General features: G+C 40.5%; 1 protein-coding gene across 2 annotated transcripts in view; it reads right to left on the bottom strand.

Annotated features, from left to right (window-relative positions):
* Positions 1–15,273, bottom strand: part of Dok5 (docking protein 5) — a 154,427-nt gene that overhangs the window by 67,750 nt on the left and 71,404 nt on the right. For both annotated transcript variants that reach the window (XM_047542227.1, XM_047542228.1), the window contains exon 2: positions 10,402–10,509. In XM_047542227.1, the coding sequence (XP_047398183.1) occupies positions 10,402–10,509 (108 nt within the window). The remainder of the gene's footprint in view (positions 1–10,401; positions 10,510–15,273) is intronic.

The raw sequence follows: 15,273 nt of genomic DNA on the forward strand, positions 1-15,273 counted from the left end.
TCAGATAACATGTCTCAAAACTTTGAACTCTTTCATGTCATCTTTCCTATAAAAGCAAGAATGGCTTAAAGAGTCAGAGCCAGTGATAATAGACAGGCAAGGCCAGACCTGCTCGGTTCTAACCAAAGTTGTGAGTGCAGGACATTCGTTCACAAGTCTCCCCTCAGAACCCTTGAACACAGCAGTTTAGGCAAGCATTTCTAAAAGATTTCTTAAGAAAGATCCAGTCTAGACAGTCACGTCCCAACCCCTATGTTAGATGGCTCCATTCTTTCCAAAAATACCTACATGCCCTTGGTCACTTAAAATAGACTGGACTAGTGCCTGTCTGAGTTATAAACCTGGACGGTCTCTCTGAGAGGGGATCTTTATTTGCACATGTGAAATAACTGAAATAATCCAATTGCTCTTTGTGTCTGTCTTAGGGGGAAAGTACATACACTGAAAGTTTACATCTGAAATTTAAAGAATGAAATCTGGCACGAAGGGCACTGTCACAAACTGTGGGCGTGTGGTTCTGAATAATTTTTCTAGAAACAATCTGGCAGCAGCTATGAAAAAAAATTTAAAGGTGCAGGATATCACCTGATAATCACACTTCTAAGACTTTCATCCAAAAGCATTAGCATATTTTTAGCATAAAGACAGATGTGCAAGTTTTCACTGTAACAATTTCTGTTAGCAATTTCTGTGTGGCGGACTAACAGTAAAGAGTACTCCAGAGCTGTTACATCAGTGAAGTGTAGCAGTTAACTATTGACTTAGAATTAGAGGCCAAACGAGGGGTAACGGGGCTAGTATAATTAGTGTGGCCATATAAATTCTCTCATAAACCAGAATACTCTGAAAGTCAAAGAAATTTCCACTAAAAATTATGTGAGACACAAGCTCACCAAAAGTATCCTGGGCAAACCTGAATTGATGGTCTTGGATATAATATGTAATGAATTACATAATTTTTCCTTTAAATACATAATTTATGTATGTATAAGACAATGTTTCCAATTGTGTAGAAGAGAAAAACGTCTGAAAAGTATGTATTAACCTATTAGTGTGTTATTGGTGAAGACAAGGACAGGCCCCAACATCAGAGTTGTTTTTCATTTTATTATTCACATTTTAGAAGTGTTTAAATTTGTTACAAAAATATGTGTGGCTTTTATAATTTAAGAAAAAAATTATGAACAGAAAAGAGAGGAAGAAATATGCAAAGAAAAATTTTTAATGATCAAAGCTGATTTCTATCTTCTCAACACAACTTTATGTGCAGTGACTCTCTTGGCTAATACCAGTCTGCAATTTTCCGCAGACCCTAAAATTATTTGATTACTATTTCACCAAAAGGAGAAAACCCACCCATTCCCTTTTTGGCATCATTTATTGGGATTTTCTGTGCATACTTGGATTACAGTCAAGTGTTTATGCAAACACATACATACTGACACATAAAACCAGATAGTCTGACTCCTAGCGATACAGGTTACTAAAAATCCTTGTAAGAGAAAAGCATCAAAAGAACTTCATGGATAAAGTTTGCTTTTGTCCTTTTTTTAAATTTTGTTATAAGCAAACTATATTTCTTAAGACTATAACTCATTCAACAAACTAATAGATTAGTGATAGACTAAACAGATTAAACTTCCAAAAATCCTCAAAAATCTGAAAATCTTTCCAAAATGCAAGGCCAAGTAATCACTTATGATTTCCTTTCCCTAGTGATTATGGGGAAGGAAAAAAAATAATTTAAACTAGATGATTGTTTTATCAGATTATAAACCAAAACCAACAGTTTTATGTAAGTTAAGTACTTTATTCAAAAGGACTTTAATCCAAATTAAATAATCAGTTGTAAACTTAGCAAAGTGTGTAATGGATAAGGTATGAACATTACAAGATGCTGATGACATAAATCACAGAATTCTCAAATCAATAAAAAACATACCGTGTTCATGGATGGACTCAACAGAAAAACATTCGTTTCTGAAATTTTGATCTAAAAATTTAATAAAATTCTTTCCAAATTCCCAACAAGGATTTTTTGCAGACATCAACAAGCTTATTTAAGCATTTTATGAGAAGGCACAGGTACTAGGATAACTAAAACAACCTTGAGAAGAATATGAAGTGGCTTGAATTGTTCTACCAGGTATCAAGGACTACAACAGAGCTACAATAATCAAGAGAGTCTGATAGTGGAAGGGGGACAGATGCACAGACCAAAAGAAAAGGAAAGAGAATTCACAAATAGATTTGCACAAATATGCCAGAAGGATTTTTGACATAGGCGAATAAGCAATTCCATGAGGAAAGAATATTTTTTCAACAAGTTGAGCCAAAATAATTTGTCAACCACAGGTAAATAAGAATGAAACTCAACTTAATCTCACACCTTACACCAAAGTGAAACTCAAAATCCATCATAGACTCAAATTTTAAATTTATCCAATTTTTAGAAAAGATAAGGAGAAAATTGTCAGGATGTAAAGTTAAACAAAGAGTTCTTAACCCCAAAAGCATGACTCATAAAAGTTATAAAAAAGATATCATCAAAATTTAAACTCTCTGGCCTGACCCGGCATGATAGGGCATGCTTGTAATCACAGCAGCTTGGGAGGCTGAAGCAGAGGGATTTCAGGTTCAAAGTCAGCCTCAGCAACTTAGCGAGGCTGTAAGCAATCTATTAAGACCCTATTTCAAGACAAAAAAAATAAGTAAAAAGGGCTGGAGATGTGACTCAGTGGTTAAGTGCCCTTGGGTTCAATTTCTGGTACAAAAATAAATAAATAAATAAATAAACTTTCTTTCTATAAAAGATCCTGTGAAGAAAATAAGAGAACAAAAACAAGTCATATATTGGAAAAAAATATTTGCACCCACATACCTGTTAAAGACCTAGTATCTAGGAAAAACATATATATGTAAAATATATTCATAAATACATATATGAACACACAAATAAAAATATAGCAGTAAAAATAAATCTAGTTTGAAACTGGTAAAACGCATGAAGAGACATTTCATAAAAGATATAAAGAAAAATGTTCAATGCATTAACCATTAGGGCATGCAAATTAAAACTGCAATGAGATCTCACTATCATATTATAAATAAAAACAGAAGAGAAACCTGTCTCTCATGCATTGCTCATGGGAGTATAAAATGGTAGAGTCACTCTCAGACACAGTTGGGCAGTTGTTTATAAAACTATACATGGAGGTATCATCTGATCCACCGATTGCATCATTGGGAATGCATCCCAGGAAAGGGTAATATATGTTCACAGAACAACACATACATGAATGTTCACAGCAGCTTTACTTGCAATAACCTAAAACTAGAAAAAACATAGATGTCCTTCAATGGGTGAATGTTAAGCAAACTGGGCAATCCATCCACTTAGCAATGAAAAGGAACAGAAAATGGATGCATACAACACGGATGCACCTTAGGAGACATGTAGAGTAAGACAGCCAAGCCCCAAAGACTATATACCATACATTCCATTTATATAATATTCTTAAAAGGAAAAAATTACAGAAAGAGAAACTAGACTAATACTTGCTAAGGTGGTAGGGCTGGGGGAGGGAATCATTCTGTATTTCACTATGGTGGTGGATACAGGTACCTGCAGCTGATAAAACTTGCGTACAACTAAATATACAGAGAACATGAGTACAAGCAAATTGAGGAAAATCTGAATAAGATCAGTGAACTATATCAATGTCGCTCACCTATTTGTGTCCTATAGGTTTGCAAGATATTATCACTGGGGAAAACACATGATCTCATTTCTTCCAACTGCATGCAAACATTTAATGCATTGCCTAGATCTCCAGGTGCCTCTGGGAAAGTCAGGAAGGTAAGACATGAAAGCACACACTGGATCACTCCTGACCATCTACATGCCCTGCCTGCTTCCATCGGAACGCTTCCCCTATGAATGGACTGAACACTGGGTCAGCTGTATAAGGTACCATATGCAATAAAGGTTCTTCCCCAAGCAGACGGAGCACATAGGGGTTAGTTAGGTACATGGACAGTGGGGCCAGAATGCCTGGGATTAACTCTGATTTTGTCACTTCACGTTTGTGTGAACATGGTCATGTTACTCACCTGCGCTCATTCAAGCTTCTTCACCTGCTGAATGGTCACAACCACAGTTCCAGTCTCACAGGATGGGAGTGGAACCGAACCAACTTATCTAATTATATGATGACCAAAATAAAATTGCTAACTTAATGCTGCTATCCAAAAGCATGGTGTGTTCTAAAACACATAATATCACTAATTTATTAGTAAGGGATTAAAAATGCGTGAAGCATGATATAGGTGCTTATTTTACCTTTTTTTAGATATTCATATTAACCTTGTGAGATAGGTCCCTATTGTCACTGTTCCCATTTTATTATCAGGAATTTAAGGCACAGGAATCTAAATATCCAACCCAAGACCACTTAGAATCATCCTTCTGATCTAGAATGGCAGTGTGTTTTCCTCCCATCACAAATTTAAATAGCTAATGGAAGTGTGTCATGTTCCATTCACTGACAAAGATGCTGCGGTCACAGAACTGAGCACAGAGTGCAGAACCTTGGGACTCTCGAGCTGACTGTCCACTGTGAGTAAAGAGAAATGGATGAGAGACAGGTGCTTATTAATTCCAGAGGCAAAATCAGAGCAGGAAAAAAGCAGTGTATAGGCCAATACAATTCAAAACATATGCAATTTGGTTCATGTTGTATTAAAAAGTTACACATAAATATTAGAAGTTCTCACTAAAAAGACACCATTTCCTGTTTCTCTTGAAACAAAGGAATGTGTGATAGGAGAGGTCCAACATTTCCTAAGACAACATCAGCTTGGCGTTGGATGATGTAGAAGTAAAGAAGAGTCTAAGGGTCGGAGGAGAGAAAAGTAAATGGTCAAGACAACAAAACCTTCGATGCAGGCTGCCCATGTCCGGAGACATGTTTTCACATTCATGGGAAAAGCCACAGAGGCTTAAATATGTCATTGAATACCACAAGTGTGATCTGTGGACTACTGGAAATAATGTAATCAATCACCAGATCTGAAGGGAAGGGGCAAGAGTTGGTGAGAGATTGTATAACTGAGCCAAATCACTAACTTCCTCAAGTGGGAAACCTGTTGATAAGGTTGGACATTGATAAAATAAGAGAGGGAATACAAACAAATGATGCAGAGTTACAGAAGAAACCACCATCAGGAAACTGGACCCAAGAAGTGAAGACTATGGTTGGAACCAGGGGAGGTGTATTCGTAGAAACCATGAATGGAGAGATTGTTGTCACTGTAACAAAATACCTGAGGAAAACACCTTAAAGGAGGAAAGAGTTATTCAGACTCAGTTGCAGAGGTTTCGGTCCATGGTGGGCTGACTGGCTCCACTGTTTCTGGGCCTGTGGTGAAGCGGAACATCATGGAGAAAGCATGGCAGAGCAAAGTTGCTCGCCTCAGAGCAGCCAGGAAGGAATGGGGGTGAGATATGGCCTTCCCGGCCACGCCTCCAGTGACGTCCAATAATGTCATCAAATTGTGACTCGGTGAATTAACCCACCAATGAGGTCAGAGCCCTTGCGACCCAGTCACCTTCCTGCAGGGCCCTCCTCTGCACACTGAGGCACTGAGAAACAGAGGGGGCCTTGCCACATCCAATTATGACACTGTGTGTCTTGAACAACAGCAGTTTATTCTGTCGCGGTTGTGTGTACCAGAGTCCAGAATCAAGGTGTTGGCAGGGCTGGTTCCTCCAGGAGGTTCTGAGGAGACTGTTCCATGCCTCTCCTGCCTTCTGGTGGCTGTCAGTGATCCTTAGCATCCTGGGCTCATACACACATGGTCCCATCTCTGCCTGTCTCCAGTGACAGTCTCCTTGTGTCCATGTCTCTTCTTAGAAGGGCACCAGCAACTGGATCTATATCCCCAGCCTGCAAAAACCCTCCATTTTTATGACTTAAGTACTTTTACTAGTCAGGGAGGTACAGGTATGTACCCAAGTGCCAAAGCCTCCTGAAACATGTTCAAAACTGAGTTAACTCTACGTCCTAACAGCCTGGTTTCTTGCAGGCTGGTTTTCTTGCTGGTTTCTTGTACTCCCTGCAGCGAGAGCACGTTTCCTTTTTCAGAGATATTCATGATGTTTACCATTTCACATGCTGCTAGCCCAGAGATTTGGATGAAGTAGGAACAGTCACCCCCAGTTGCTCGCTGTTCAAGTGAAGGGCCAGCTGAGAGTTAATAAAAGAGCTCATGCACAAGAGCGGCATTCCAGGCCGCTCTCTCTGGTATGTGTGTCGTCTGTTCCATGGAGCACATGATTAAAAAGATGGATGTGTATATATGTAGATCCATGGTCCAAACAGTCACAGAAGTGACTGTGATAGCTGCCGTGGATTAGGGATCTCAAAGTTGGGGGTGTAAACGCTGCAGTTCCCAAATGTCTCTGACCAAAAAAGTTTGCTAATCGCTGTGCTCTTCTTTGCCACACTCTGGCACACATTTGGGAAAACACGATAGAATGGAACTTGGAATTGTCTTGTCCACCATGCACTGGGTCGCTGAGGCTCAGCACTGTGTGACAGCAGAGAAGCAGATGTGAGAGGTGCCCTGGGGGTCACCCACACAGAGAAGAAATTTGACAGAGATGCACAGGGACCAGCACCCTGGATGCCCAAACCCTGGGCTGTCACAACTCTTGCCACGCCATTTGCCTCGGCTTGGAAAGCAGATGGTCTCCCTTCCACTTATGATTCTGTCCCAATTGTTACTCATCCCAAAAAAGTGAAACTATGCAAGGAAACTCCCGATCCCCCTGGCTGGCGTGGGCAACTTGTTTCCTCAATGAAAACAGGGAGTTAGCTTTAACAAGAAGGTCAGGAGCTATTTTTACAGTTGCTGGAGTTGTAACGTTGTTGCAATTACAGTTAATCAAATTCAGAGCCATCTGTGACAGCTCAAGGGACTTGAGGGGCGCTTCCTGCAGGAGTTGAAGAAATGAAAAGTGAATTGTTCTGTGTGTGCATCATTCACATATTTATTTCCCAATTTTACATGGGCGCACCCTCTGCTACCTTCTCAATACAAAATACACGAAGTTCTAAAAACCACAATTTCTTACGTTAAAACTTCTTAGAAGACTCAGATACGCAAAACTGGCATATAAAAAAATAATATCTTGAACAATGAAACATGCTTTCACAAAGATTAAAGATTTCCCACAGGAAGGATGTGTCCGCACAGGCCCTACCACCTCTGTATGGATGGAGAGCATAATGTACATTTCCTCAATTCTTTGGGAAATTGCTTTGTTTATATTAGAACACACTCTGAAGTCTGGTCACGGCGTCCTATTTATAACCTTGGTATTTTATGATCAAGATTCATAAATTACACAGTATTTAGATAAAAAATGCATATCGCAGAATTACCCCAGCTCTTTATATGCCCTCAAGAGATTAATACTAAATGCATCAGATCCGAAAGAGCTCAGGAGGATGAATCGGCTGCAGCAACTCATCAAGGGCTCAGAGGCTTAATGTAGATAATTCCTCTCGTTCCTAATGCTTTGAACTTTGGTTAATGATCATGACAGATGAAAGAGACTGTGGCTTACCAAGTTCTCCAAAGATCTGCATATTAAATTCCAAAGTCAGCAGGTAGAAATCTGAAAGAGTTTGCCTTCAACCTCCCCTCCCTCCTTTCACGTTCGAGGGAGACTTTTTCAATCCACTTTGGTTTTTCCTTTGAACCTGTCTACCCAAGACTTACCAGGTCTGGCTTTTTCTACCCCCAGTTTACTATGCATCCCATTTCCTGCAAAGCAAAATTCCTTTTCCTATTTTTAGATGCCTCGAGCACAGATTTCCTCTGGTAAACTAAATACAGGCATACCCACCTCTATATGTATTCCATTTCCTCTACTGATAGTATTCAATGTTTCATCTTAGCCAGTACTTTTTAAAGTGTCTACTATGTGTTAGGTACTAGTAATTAATATTGATGCCCATTTCTCCCCCAATACACACAAGAAAATTTCCGTTGTGAACCTTATCTTTTAGTACTTGGACAGGAAATACTAAGTATATCTACAACGATAAGTGCCAAGGAGAAAGAAAAGCAGAGACTGGAAGGGATGTATGTGCAGGTGGATTCTACTTTAGATAAGGTGGTCAAGGAATGCCCTCACTCAGAGGAATCTGAGGAATGCCCTGAAGCAAGTAAGGGAGTGGGCTAGGTGGGCAGGAGGGCAGGGGAAGAATTCCAGGAGACGGAACAGCAATGGCAAGAGTGTGTCTGGCATCTTCTACAGAAAGCAAGCATCCCAGGGTACCCGGAGCAGTTAAATGGGACTGGAGAAAGTGAGGGATGAGGTTCAACAGGCAACAGAGAGCCAAGTCATGTGATCCTGCAGGCCACTGCAGGGCCCTGGCTCAGGGATTTCAGGTGGGCAGTGTCCCGATGGGAAGTAGAAGCCAACAGGCCAGGAATGAGCAGCTCAGGGGCTTGGCCCCAGCGGCGAAGGCAGGGGTTGTTGGAGTGTTCAGTCTCCACAGGTTCTGAACACAGAGCCAGCACCACGTGCTGGTGGCCTAGATTTGAGGATTCCATGCGGCTGTCCTCACTGCTCTTAGGTATGCCTAGGTCTGTCGGCAGAACACAGTCTGTCTAGCTGGTTTTCTATATTCAGAAAAGTAGTGTCTAGCAGACTGGGAAAATGGGCTATTTCTAGGTATGTTTGGAGTGCTCTCAGAATCAGGAAGGATTTAGGGGCACCAGCGACCACACACTACAACCAGATAAGGGCAGATGCTGAATTGTCAAGTTATATACTGGTCAAGGTTCTCAAGAGAAGGGCTGAAGCCTAACTAGAACTTCTTGCTACCTAAGCTCCATCTTTCCCCAAAGATGAACAAATACCCCCTTGGGCACTTAGAGTTCCATCTGAAGGTACGCCTCTCAAGCAAACCTTCAGCAGTCATTCCTTCGGCATCCTTCCATCTTGTCATTAGCTAGGACACTGGGTACCTGTGAGATACCTGGTATATAACACATCTGGCTCCACATGACTAGATACCAGTGATCTACAGGGTGACAGAAATGGACAGCTTGGCTCAAGACTGCCTGCAAGGGTTCACTGGCTTCGTGGATCACTACTCCTCAGTAACAGGTATGCAGTTCAACGACTCCTCCCTGAGTGAACATCTCCTGTGCATGGAAAATAAATGGTAGAGGAAATCTGGACTCGTAGCTTACGTCCTTCTTTTCTAATGAATGTGCAGATGTGCTCATAAAGCATAGCAAACTCTTTATTTCTCTAATTTGAGAAGCAATACAGGGTGGGGGGTGTAGTTCAATGATAAAGCACAAGAGGCCCTGGGTTCCAACTCCAGCATGACGTGGGGGGAGATACAGGTGTCAACACATGCCTTTTATAAGATGCTATGAAATAATTACTTCTAAAGAACTTGAGCAAAAGAGAAGCCTGTTCACTTCCCCACCCAGCCAAGGGTCTTAGCTAATAGATCTACTGGCTTCACATAAAATTTTAAATGGCAAAGAGGGCCCACCCCAGTGAATTCTCACCAAATGAGGACAAAAGAGTCTTCAAAATGGGAATCCAAAATTAAAACACTCTATCATAAAAATAAGCTCAGGTCCTCCATAGACAAGAGCAATATTTTCTCCATATGAGAATAACCAGTACCCAGGGGAGTGTTAACCAGCACTATCACACATTTCCATGAAGGAGAAAATACAGAGGCCATGTGTTAACAAGGACCCAAGAAATACTGCCACATAGCAGGGAAGACTTGCCCAATTTGTGAATCTGAACAGTAAGTAAATCTCATATTTGCCTTAACGGTCTGTTCCTCAATGATACGTTTTAGTTACTACTTTTAGTGACAAAGTTTCACTAAGAAAACTACAAATCTGAATTAAATTTAGTCATCTGACTTGGAGACATAAACTAATGGGTGAACTTGGTCCTCTTCCCCATCATCTGTCTTCATTCCTTCCCCACCCTCTTCAAGGGAGCGCGTGTCTTTTCTGCAGCAGGAACTGTGTTAGACCCAAGGAGAGCCAGTCCCTCGAGGGGTTTGCTCTTGGGGGGAGGATCTACTATTCAAGCAGAAAATTCACACAGCAACACAGTCATAGAAAGAAAACAACAACAGCAGAGAGTGGGAGACCACAAGAGCCACTTTACATTAGTCAATTATTTTAAACAATTAGCAAATAAATGTTATGACAGGGATAGTTTGTACGTGGAAGAAGCATTATTAGGATCTTTGTTACATAATTCAGAAGAGTTTTCAGACTCAATAAATTCAAGTCACCTCCTTGCAAACACTTCTCTGAAGCCGCGGTGACAAGCCTTACCTTATGATAACACCTAAAATATGCAGCACGTTCGTCAGAAAACTTCTCCAGCCTTTTTGGACCCTTGCTTGAAGCTTTCTTGAATACCAACCAGCATCGCTGATAAATCTGGAAAGAAAGACAAAGACTGAGCTGGACATCTCCACTGACTCAGCTGCTATTGTCATTTGCACATTTTTTTTTTCATGTTTTCACCTGTAAAATACTCACAAACCAGAAATTTGATGTTGTTTTGGGAAAAATGAATATTTAAAAACAAACTGTTTCCACAATGGAAAACTCTAATATTCAGTTACTGGAAGCAAAAGAAAATCATTATTTGAAGGCAAGTTTCTGGGTTAGCAAGCAATTGGTATATCAACACCAACCAGATTCCTACTTAGGAAATTTAACCCAGAAAAGCCAAGGTCAATGGCTTTAACTTCCTACTTAGGAAATTTAACCCAGAAGAAAGGTCAATGCTGGAGGGCTATAAACTGAGGCTGGTGGCTCAGATTTTTAAAGTCGATTTGACAAAGACCTTAAATCAACAGAGATTTAGACCAGGGGTGCTTCACGCAACTGTAATACCAACAACTCCAGAGGCTGAGGCAGAAGAATCCCAAGTTCAGGGCCAAGGTGGGCAACCTGGAAGACCTTGTCTCAAAATTTTCAAAAAGGGCTGAGGATGTGGCTCAGTGGATGAGCACCCTAGGTTCAATCCTCAGTACTAAATAAATATATATGAAAAGGGATTTATCCTAAGGCAAAGGCCCAATATTTAGTGCACAAATGAGAAAGTCCATATTCCAGTGCAGGTTGGTGAGAACTGTTCAGTCATGGTTATCTTTGATTCCTGGGTTACCTTCAAAGCACCACATGTGTGGTTTTGTCATTTCTACCCATAAAAGAATTGCATGTATTAAGAACCTCTCAAAAGAAACATAAGAAAATCTCTGTCAACCATTTGGTCATTCAAACCAGAGTCAAGTCAATTCAAAATACTTTTTACAAGTCTCACTGGGGGTGAGTGGAGTTCAGGTTTGCTACTATTTGTCTGCAATGCTTAATATGTTCCATTTTACCCTCTGTCCCATTATCTTCTTTGGTGTGGTAAAAAGAAAGTGAATCCACTCTTCTCTGAAGTTTGGTTCTGAATACAGAGGCTTAGCAATGAGTCTGATACCACTAAACAGAAACTAGAATGTTACTGGTTGGTTATAGCGATGAGAAATAGAAATTACTCTTCAACAATAAGGAGTCACAAAGTAAATCAAATTACTTCTGTAATATGCAATGGAATGTAAATTATTCATCCATAGGGTAACAGATAGTTATTACATACAGTAAATATGGTACAAATATAGTAAATATGCAGTATATATTATGATATATAATACATAATATAAATGATATTTTATACATCTATAAGATAACATAACCAGTCATCATACAAATCATAATAATGCAAAGAATATACATAATGTGTATTCAGCAAATTATACCACATGTACAATACACATTATCCAGCAACAGAATAACATATGCAGCTCACCTGAAACAAATTCCAGAAGGAATTTCTAATGACATGAGAGAGTTCATAAATGCCATGGGGAAAGCAGAATCTAAAACTTTATTTTTGCCATGATCTCCACTATACTCAAGTGTATGAAAAAAGACAAAACATACCACAATGTTAACAATGTTTTCTCTGGGTCATGAGAATAGGTTTGGGGTTTTGTTTGTTAGTTTTTGTTTGGCTTAATAAAAGTTAATGCTGTAATTAAATCAAAGAGAATTCTGTTATTTCTCAAACACCCAGAGGTAAGAGTGTAATTAACATCAATTCTATTAGCTTTCATCCTGTATAGCGACTGAATCCACCCAGGGACACCACCACATAGACAAAGGTGGAAAAGCAGCTCAGTGGAGGAAGAATAACCTTTCACCAAATGGTGCCAGAGCCTGTGAATGCCCATGGGAGAAGCAGAGGCCGGACAAACCCACCTTGACTGGACACTACTACACCCCTTGTGCAACAAGTAACTGAAAATGGACTTAAATATAATATAAAAGTACAGAAATTTTAGGGTGGAACAAGAGTATTTAGACTTGATGTCAGAACCATTCACAAAAAGATGTGCTAAAATGGACCTCCTCAAAATTGAAGACTTGGATATGAAAGACCCTGATAGAAGGAAGAAAAGACAAAACTAGAGACTGGGAGAAAAAATTTCAAGCCAGATGTGACCAAGGATTGATATTTGGAATAAATAAATAACTGTCAATTCTCAACATTAAAAAAAAAAATTAAAACAGGACGAATCCAAATGGACGAAAGGCGTGAAAAGACATTGCATCAAAGAGGATATACAGAGATTCCCAAAGCACGTGCAAGGTGTCCAACATCACCACCAGTGGCAAAGCATAGATTAAAACTAACACGCGGTATCACTCTACACCTGTCAGATCAGCTGAAATAATAACCACCATGGTGCCATCAAATACTGAGAAGACGTGGAGAAATGGGTGTCCCGTACATTGCTGGTGGGAACGTAAAATGGTGCTGCTTCTCTGAAGAACAAGTGGCATTTTCTTAAAATGAACTACACGAGCAACAGATGACCAGCAGCTGCACTCAGGAACTGATTCCACAGAGATGCCAATTTATATCCCTCCACAATATCAGCCTATGAATGTCCACAGCAGTCTTGTTCATAATGAAACCTAGATTTCTACAGCCCAGGTGCACTTCAATGGGCGGATGGTTAACCAAACTCTGGTACAGTCACACCTTGGAATACTGCTTACCAATAAAAAGAATGAGCGACTGATGCATGCAACAACTTGAGTGGATCTCCAGAGACCTGCACTGAGAGGGGAAAACAAAAAGGAAAACCAGTAGATTACAGTTTCTGCAATGCCGGGGTGGAGCCCAAGGCCTGCCTGCTAGGCTGCTCCAAGGCCTAGCCATCATTCTTGAAATGACAAAAGTGTAGATGTGGGAGACAGATCAAAGGTTGTTGAAGGCCAGGGATGGGCCTAAGAAGGGAAATGGGTATGGTTCTGAAGGGTCAACCTGTGGGACCCTCAAGGTGAGGAACTTGGATCTTGACTGTATCAACATCAGTCCTGTTTATGACACTGTACTGTTATTTATGGAAGACTTTACTACCAGAGAAACTGGGGAAGGGTATAAGATCGTTGTATACTATTTCTTATAACTAAATGGGATCTACCATTATCTCAAAGTAAAATGTCCAGTGAAATTTTCAAAGTGGAAAGATGCAGAGATATTTGGCTGTACTTTAGCCGAATCTATTGACTGTCTTCCACATCTCTTCTCCTGTCCTGTCTGTTTGGCCATCAGACCACAGTCTAATTAACCACCAGACTAGGTGACTTGAGGAAGGCAAGTCACCAGGGCTATTGGTAAGAGTTCAAGCAGACAGCCCTCTTGGGGTAGAGTCCCAGCCTTGAACATGTGCATTCCCAGGACCAGGGTTGGCAGAGTCTTACCAACAGTCCCCTTACTAAGGAATACGAGTCAACAGCTCTCTGGACACGGTGCCCCCACCAGAGGATGTAATTACAGCAAGATTGACTGTCACCTTGCTTGTTCAAATATGGGGTGTGGGAAATGGTCTTCTAACTGTCAGTCCATGATTGGCAAACTCTTTTGAACCTGCCCCTGATAATAAGCGCAGAAATCTAACACTCTAAAGGTATGCAAAAAGTATGCCTACTATAAATTCTTTTTCCTTTAAGAAAGTTATTTTAAATTTCCTAATTACGCCTCAATATTCAAGCCAAATTTTTAATGAGAACATTTCTGACTTTTTAAAAAAAATGTTCATTTTCTTCTCAGTGGAATCAGGATTTGCCTGGCTTCTTTCCAAAGGCTGCTTGAATGCAAGCTGAAGGTTCCTCAATTTCAGCATGTCTACCTTTGATCCATCTGTTTGAGTTTGGGGGACTTCTGCTTCTCACGTTTTGTTTTTCTTTTGTTTTATTAAGCAGTAGGGACAAAAGTGCAATGTTATAGTTAAATAACAATAAAAATACCATCACATCCATTCACATACAGCCTGGCTGGAAAGTTACCATGGAATGAATCAAAACATGTCCATTCATCAGCAGGATGATGATCAGGAAAACTCAAGTTTGGTTTATGAAAAGGCAGCTCAGGTTGTCAAACTGTAACGTACAGCACATGGCAGCAAAGGAGACCACAGAGGGGCCGAGAGTGGCACATGCCATTAAGAGTTCTCCTTTGTCCTGTCAGCCACTGGACACCAGTAACTCTGAGCGTGGCCCAGCATCACTCAAAGTAACTGATACCTCTGCAGATTTCCAGGGCAAGCCAAGAACTAACGATTCAGAAGCTCCAGGGCTAAGGCCAGACAAATTTGTCTTCAACGTATTCCCTAAGAGTTTTATTTTCAATTTGTAAGCCAATGCCAAAAATATTCATAAAGTGCTTTCAGACAATGCTATGCCTCTCTCTTGGGACTGGTGACAAAGAATTCTCCAGCAAGCATTTCAAGATGAGGCCCTCTGGGACCAGGGTTCCAACAAGGGGCACACGGCAGTGTTTGAAATAGAACAGCGTGGGATGTCATCTTGAGTTTGAGAGACGGGCACTGAAGGCAAAGTTGGTCTGTTGTGCTAAAGTCACTTTTCCAACTGCTGCTGCACTCCGACCTACGAACCCTGGGATGGTCACTTACCAGTCAAATCCTAAACAGCTCAGTAGTGCTTTAGAGGCAACAGGATTCCCCAAACATGAAAATGTGCACAGACTAGATGGATGAACAGACTTTCTTTCAAAGGATGACAATCTGAAAATATCCCCATCCCATTTAATAGCTTAGGACAGATTTTTAAATGGAT

Source organism: Sciurus carolinensis, chromosome 2 (genome assembly GCF_902686445.1).
Source record: "Sciurus carolinensis chromosome 2, mSciCar1.2, whole genome shotgun sequence".
In the NCBI taxonomy this organism is placed as follows: domain Eukaryota; kingdom Metazoa; phylum Chordata; class Mammalia; order Rodentia; family Sciuridae; genus Sciurus; species Sciurus carolinensis.